We start from the raw sequence: 7,907 nt of genomic DNA on the forward strand, positions 1-7,907 counted from the left end.
GCGCGTGGTAGGCGGAAGTCATTTGAATAAAATTTAAACTCTCATTCGTAATCAAATTATCCATCAGATAATCACGTGTTATCACTCAGAAACTTCGAGCTTTATGCGCAAGAAACTTGCAAAATCTTGTGCGATTTATCTAGATCTCACGGGCAACACACCTGTTGATGTCACATTTTTCCGTACTGAGAGCTTCTTACCAATGTCCGGATATATCACTAGTCGACCTATGACGATAGCAAAATCCGTCCTCATAATCTACGTCATTTATCACCACACTCAGCCATTACTTGCAACATTCCTTGCTTATCGCCTTCCTTCACCCTCTAGTATTCCATTGCTCCTAGAAATTTGTTGATGTATTTTTTGTTTTTAATAAGTGGAACTTCTTGTAGCTGAAGGCGATCTCGGGAAACGACCTGAAGCCTCAGTACCACATTCTAATAATCATCCGTACATTGATGTCAACGAATTCTAAGAACAGTCTGCCTAAGGCTAAGAAGATTCTCTCTGTGTTTTTCCCGAAAACAGCGTGAAAACGAAAGAAGCATCATTAATTTTATTTTATCTACTAGAGACAACATTCACTTTTCAACAATGACATCAGCTTTCGATATTAGATCTTAAGCATACTTGCTGCTCCTCATTTTATTTGCAAAAAAATTGCAATAACTAAAAGTGCACTGTAATGACTTTCTATGTCAATCTGTATTTATGTATTCGCTCTCACCTGAGAGATTATATTTATGAAACCGGCGCGACGTATGTATTATTACATTATTTATTACTTAATTATACAAGCGTATTGTTCAATACCACGGTTCCATGCTGATGATGCCGAACCACTTGATTATGGTTTTAATAGAGGTACTATAAATTTAATCACATGCCTACAAACAACATACCTTATTCTACTCCATATCCATATTGCTATCATTCGCCTAAATCTATGTTTAGATAATCTCCACCATCCTGTATTAGATTGTGCAGTATCCAAGTAGCCATATTAGATTGTGTACAGTGACCAGAACCATATCAGATATCACTAGTCGACCTATGACGATAGCAAAATCCGTCCTCATAATCTACGTCATTTATCACCACACTCAGCCATTACTTGCAACATTCCTTGCTTATCGCCTTCCTTCACCCTCTAGTATTCCATTGCTCCTAGAAATTTGTTGATGTATTTTTTGTTTTTTATAAGTGGAACTTCTTGTAGCTGAAGGCGATCTCGGGAAACGACCTGAAGCCTCAGTACCACATTCTAATAATCATCCGTACATTGATGTCAACGAATTCTAAGAACAGTCTGCCTAAGGCTAAGAAGATTCTCTCTGTGTTTTTCCCGAAAACAGCGTGAAAACGAAAGAAGCATCATTAATTTTATTTTATCTACTAGAGACAACATTCACTTTTCAACAATGACATCAGCTTTCGATATTAGATCTTAAGCATACTTGCTGCTCCTCATTTTATTTGCAAAAAAATTGCAATAACTAAAAGTGCACTGTAATGACTTTCTATGTCAATCTGTATTTATGTATTCGCTCTCACCTGAGAGATTATATTTATGAAACCGGCGCGACGTATGTATTATTACATTATTTATTACTTAATTATACAAGCGTATTGTTCAATACCACGGTTCCATGCTGATGATGCCGAACCACTTGATTATGGTTTTAATAGAGGTACTATAAATTGTAATTGCTTATTGAAAGCAAAAACCCTACCACATACTGGTTCGATACTGAAAAGTGAATGCAATAATCTAATGTTCAAATGTAGCAAAGCTTTCACACGGATCACGCCACTTTTTAACTTTCACAATCATCTCTTCAGACGTTAGAATTAGAAGTACCCAGGTATAGCTTTATTAGGTTGACCTTGCATTGTCATCAGCGGCAAACTAGTGTCCATTTTATTCCTCTCCGTGTCTTATGTAATTGAATAAGTACCTTCAAGTTAGCCGCTCCAATGCCATTGTAATTAACCCCTGCATGTTCCGAACTATTGTAGACATGGCAGATTTAAATAAATATCTAATGTGTGTATCCTGTCGCCCTATCAGATAGGTTCAGGTAATCCTCAACCCTGTATTATTTTGACGATTTATCTGATTTTCTCAGAAATGACGGACCGGATATGAATGAATCACGTACTTCAAGGTATATCATCCTCGTGGTACCGACCTAAAGTATCCGTGTTGTAGAACCAGACAATCTAATCGTCTGAACGATTATTCAACCTTTGTTCGTTAATGTATGTTTTTGACCATTTTGTAATCTGATAAGTCCAGAATATTCTGTACAAAACGGCATTTAACAGTACGTTGGTGAAATGGGACTGAATGTCCTAGGTTGACAGTCTGAATAAATCACATGCCTACAAACAACATGCCTTATTCTACTCCATATCCATACTGCTATCATTCACCTAAATCTATGTTTAGATAATCTCCACCATCCTGTATTAGATTGTGCAGTATCCAAGTAGCCATATTAGATTGTGTACAGTGACCAGAACCATATCAGATATCACTAGTCGACCTATGACGATAGCAAAATCCGTCCTCATAATCTACGTCATTTATCACCACACTCAGCCATTACTTGCAACATTCCTTGCTTATCGCCTTCCTTCACCCTCTAGTATTCCATTGCTCCTAGAAATTTGTTGATGTATTTTTTGTTTTTAATAAGTGGAACTTCTTGTAGCTGAAGGCGATCTCGGGAAACGACCTGAAGCCTCAGTACCACATTCTAATAATCATCCGTACATTGATGTCAACGAATTCTAAGAACAGTCTGCCTAAGGCTAAGAAGATTCTCTCTGTGTTTTTCCCGAAAACAGCGTGAAAACGAAAGAAGCATCATTAATTTTATTTTATCTACTAGAGACAACATTCACTTTTCAACAATGACATCAGCTTTCGATATTAGATCTTAAGCATACTTGCTGCTCCTCATTTTATTTGCAAAAAAATTGCAATAACTAAAAGTGCACTGTAATGACTTTCTATGTCAATCTGTATTTATGTATTCGCTCTCACCTGAGAGATTATATTTATGAAACCGGCGCGACGTATGTATTATTACATTATTTATTACTTAATTATACAAGCGTATTGTTCAATACCACGGTTCCATGCTGATGATGCCGAACCACTTGATTATGGTTTTAATAGAGGTACTATAAATTGTAATTGCTTATTGAAAGCAAAAACCCTACCACATACTGGTTCGATACTGAAAAGTGAATGCAATAATCTAATGTTCAAATGTAGCAAAGCTTTCACACGGATCACGCCACTTTTTAACTTTCACAATCATCTCTTCAGACGTTAGAATTAGAAGTACCCAGGTATAGCTTTATTAGGTTGACCTTGCATTGTCATCAGCGGCAATTGACCTTATTCATGACTTTACACTTGGTCGTTCATTGTTATCATAATATTCTAGTTATTCTTATTGTTCAATAAATAGTTGAGTTTTGATTTCAACACACCGGATAACCAACCATTGTCCAGGTATAATGGTAGCTTTTGACGACCATTAAATTGATGACCTCTGTTTCTGGTAGACTCTAAAATCACAAAGACATGTTCTCTTGTCCTTAGATTCTATCTAAAATTCCAAGTTCAGTGAACTTTCTGATAGTTACTAACATACTTGTTTGTTATGTTTCTTGCGTTACAGGAGTAGCAAACCCAGGAAAAGTGTCGTCTTGCTAGAAACCGAAGTGAGTAGTGGCCATCTTAGAAAATGTGTGATCCTATAGGTAGCTCCTTAGAAAAACAGAGGAGTCGACAACTGGACACAGAAAGGAATGAGGTCTGCCGATTTGTTCTAGTCGTTTGATGTGAAAATTGGGTTCCCCGATACTGACTTTTATGATTTAGGTAGTTATCTTAATTATCATAGTGGTATTAATGAAGAAAATACCAGAAACCAAACGAAATCCATCGAGCGCGGAATAAAAATTGATCCAATACAAAGAACTGATATTCTGGAAACTTTGAAATTCGAGCGTTGAATCTCTAAATACGTAGTAGCCACGACAAAGACAAAATTCCCAAGGAATGTGTGCAACTTGTGTATGTATGACAACACGCTTTGTTGTAACGATTTCATTAAACTAATTTATAAACAAGCGAAATATTTGAATTTTATGTGTGCAATAAAAAGACATACCTTATGACTCCCCCGGTGTGAAATTTGTGACTCTGTCTAAACATAATGGTGTTTGTGTACAGGGAAAAAATGCAGCACCTCACAAAGAAACTCTAGATTTAGATAATTCTGGTAATTCACCCTAGGAGACAATAATACAACCAAGTGTAGTAAGTATGAGCACATAGCTGTTTCATTAGAAACAGAAAGAAATCCGCAATACCTAGTTTGATCTTTGGAAAAACAGTTTGTACTTTTGAAAAATGAATCGAACTGCCATAACAATCAAACTGAAATTTCCAACGGATTCCAAGTAACTAAAGTCATTTTTCAAGTTGGAAATTTCATGTCATTTATCATTCAGTAATATAATCTTCTTGCCCTGTGATACCACGGTTCGAACAATTTCAGGCATAGCGCTTAACTCTGAAGAGTCTGAAGTGAAGTCATGTTTCCCTCAATAGAAACATGAATCAGAGGTGAGTAACACTTAGCGTCATCAATCAAAACACACACTCGTATAACACTTATCTGACGAGAATTCACGTGAATCAATCTGGGAAATTAAATTTGTTTTTCCTCAAATACCGCGCGTGGTAGGCGGAAGTCATTTGAATAAAATTTAAACTCTCATTCGAATCTGGGAAATTAAATTTGTTTTTCCACAAATACCGCGCGTGGTAGGCGGAAGTCATTTGAATAAAATTTAAACTCTCATTCGTAATCAAATTATCCCTCAGATAATCACGTGTTATCACTCAGAAACTTCGAGCTTTATGCGCAAGAAACTTGCAAAGTCTTGTGCGATTTATCTAGATCTCACGGGCAACACACCTGTTGATGTCACATTTTTCCGTACTGAGAGCTTCTTACCAATGTCCGGATTGATTGACATGATGACGTTTATCTCATTCCGTATTACATCGTCTTTTGTGTGTCATTGGAAAATTCTTTGTTGAACGCTTGAAAAAGAAAATACACCTCATGTTAAAAGGCACTGTGGTCTTCTGCGCAAGCGCGAAAAGAAAACCAACATGAAGTTAGCAAAAGTTCACTGAACTACATATGATGTACGAGTATGTACTAATGATGCCTATGAAAAAGAACATATTTTAAATGTACCTACTAACGTATAAATATTTAAATGTACCTACCTCAACGACTTCCGTAGTAAGCTTTTTTTGCTGATTCATTTTATTTATTGCTTGGAAACGTGATGGTATGTATATGGCAGCGTAATAATTATGCCATCAATTAGTATATCCGGAAAACTAACCCTGTCTTTCCTTGACCAGTACACCAGTAGCCTAATCGCTTATTGAAAGCAAAAACCCTACCACATACTGGTTCGATACTGAAAAGTGAATGTAATAATCTAATGTTCAAATGTAGCAAAGCTTTCACACGGATCACGCCACTTGTTAACTTTCACAATCATCTCTTCAGACGTTAGAATTAGAAGTACCCAGGTATAGCTTTATTAGGTTGACCTTGCATTGTCATCAGCGGCAATTGACCTTATTCATGACTTTACACTTGGTCGTTCATTGTTATCATAATATTCTAGTTATTCTTATTGTTCAATAAATAGTTGAGTTTTGATTTCAACACACCGGATAACCAACCATTGTCCAGGTATAATGGTAGCTTTTGACGACCATTAAATTGATGACCTCTGTTTCTGGTAGACTCTAAAATCACAAAGACATGTTCTCTTGTCCTTAGATACATAAATAAAATGCATCGCTGCACCTGATGTGAGTCTGAAATATCTGAGCAACATAATATAAACAGCTGGTTAACTTGTCTTCCGACGGAATCCAAACCAGGAACCAGGCTAAGAAACCTTCTAGACTTTTCTCTCCGAATTGAACTCTTCGCATCTCTGCTGCTCATGGTCTTGACAATCCGAAGGTCTTTCGGTTCCTCAGGTATTTTTATTATCGTTTAGTACCTATCTGTACTCGCTACCTATCGTTGAGTTGTTTAGAACGGGTTGGCTATGCTGTATGAATTGTTTATCAGTTCCAACCAAGGATTGTCATTCTCTGCTTCAGGGGAGATGCTAAGAAATGCTCTCGGGCTGGCTTTTGGGAGAAGAATTGCAATATTGATTTTCACATGATACGTCAATATTGATTTTCTATAACACTTCAAGGGATCTGATATCGTATGTTCCGCTTTCGTTACCACTGTTGTCGTTATAATTGCTAATGCGCTTACATCATGAGTTCCTGTACTCGCTACCTATCGTTGAGTCGTTTAGAACGGGTTGGCTATGCTGTATGAATTGTTTATCAGTTCCAACCAAGGATTGTCATTCTATGCTTCAGGGGAGATGCTAAGAAATGCTCTCGGGCTGACTTTTGGGAGAAAAATTGCAATATTGATTTTCCATGATATGATACTTTATGATAACTCTCTATCACATGATACGTCAATGATTTTCCATAACACTTCAAGGGATCTGATATCGTATGTTCCGCTTTCGTTACCACTGTTGTCGTTATAATTGCTAATGCGCTTACATCATGAGTTGTCCTTAGATTCTATCTAAAATTCCAAGTTCAGTGAACTTTCTGATAGTTACTAACATACTTGTTTGTTATGTTTCTTGCGTTACAGGAGTAGCAAACCCAGGAAAAGTGTCGTCTTGCTAGAAACCGAAGTGTCCAAAGAAAGCGTCATCAAGAGGATTGACGATTTTGTGGATGCTGTTACTGAGATGGACTCTACTATCCTGGTGCCTTGTCGTCTAATGGATTTGAAAATTGATGATAGCATTACATCGAGCAAGAAGACAAGAGAAAACGCTGCCCTGCGGGATACTGACCTGTACAAGCTTTACACTTTAGTTAATAATGTTAAGAATCAACTACAGTGGGGAGGCAAGGATACCCCCGCCAATGCGACCTCTACCCCCATCACCAAATCTCATATCCGCAGACCATCCACAGCCTCTGTATCATCTGCCGGATCGACATACTCCGACACTGATTCTGAGACTGGTAACGAGATGGATTCTGGTATTGAGGGAGATAGTGATCAATCAAAAACATCCTTTGTGGATAGTATTGAGAAAGACTTCCAGATACATCTGAGTGGATTGCACTCCACTCTGAAACAGATGACCCTCGCTGCCACCTACATCACTAGTCGATACCAAAGAGAAGTTGGTGATAGTGGTGCATGATCATCATGTTACTCCTCTGCCGCGTTCCTGCACTCTCCTATGTCAAAACATACAGGAAAGCAAAGTGTCTGCAAGGCCTCATCCGATGCAGCTTGAAGTTCATACCCATGGAACTTTGTTTCATTTCCTACCAGATTGGAAGCGTCAATAGTTTAGATCGTCAAGTCAAAAAGGAACGCAACATTCTTGTTGAATATCTAAAGATCTCGCCAAACGCTTACTGCTTACTGTTGCAAGGAAATGAAACGGATTGTTCCCTCGTGTGCTGAGTTGCAGCGAAATATGAAAGAATGTTACCATTACGGAAAATTTTGTTTAACATTTAGTTTTTACATATTGTGAATTGTTTATATGAAAGAGCAGTTTATGTGTTTATTATATCAATTCGATTTTTGCTTCAATCTCTTGATAGCGATACGCCATAGGTGTTACAAATTCTATCTACATGAAACTACCAATGAAATTTTGAACTCCTCATAATTTCACCCTCGCATATATATGTACGTAACTATTTTGTACCTATCACATAGATAGCAGGA

General features: G+C 37.4%; 1 protein-coding gene across 1 annotated transcript; it reads left to right on the forward strand.

Moving 5' to 3' along the window:
• The first annotated feature begins 6,779 nt into the window (after positions 1-6,779).
• On the forward strand, positions 6,780-7,545 carry LOC103518438 (mid1-interacting protein 1A). The gene has a single exon (XM_026830231.1). It carries the CDS (start codon positions 6,901-6,903, stop codon positions 7,366-7,368), a length of 468 nt encoding a protein of 155 aa, XP_026686032.1. The 5' UTR covers positions 6,780-6,900; the 3' UTR covers positions 7,369-7,545.
• The last annotated feature ends 362 nt before the right edge of the window (positions 7,546-7,907 follow it).

The sequence above is a fragment of the Diaphorina citri genome, unplaced genomic scaffold (genome assembly GCF_000475195.1).
Source record: "Diaphorina citri unplaced genomic scaffold, Diaci psyllid genome assembly version 1.1 scaffold2192, whole genome shotgun sequence".
In the NCBI taxonomy this organism is placed as follows: Eukaryota; Metazoa; Arthropoda; class Insecta; order Hemiptera; family Psyllidae; genus Diaphorina; species Diaphorina citri.

Bases quoted from the DNA above. Each gene is read 5' to 3' on its own strand.
- LOC103518438 (XM_026830231.1), top strand. From the start codon at position 6,901: ATGGACTCTACTATCCTGGTGCCTTGTCGTCTAATGGATTTGAAAATT.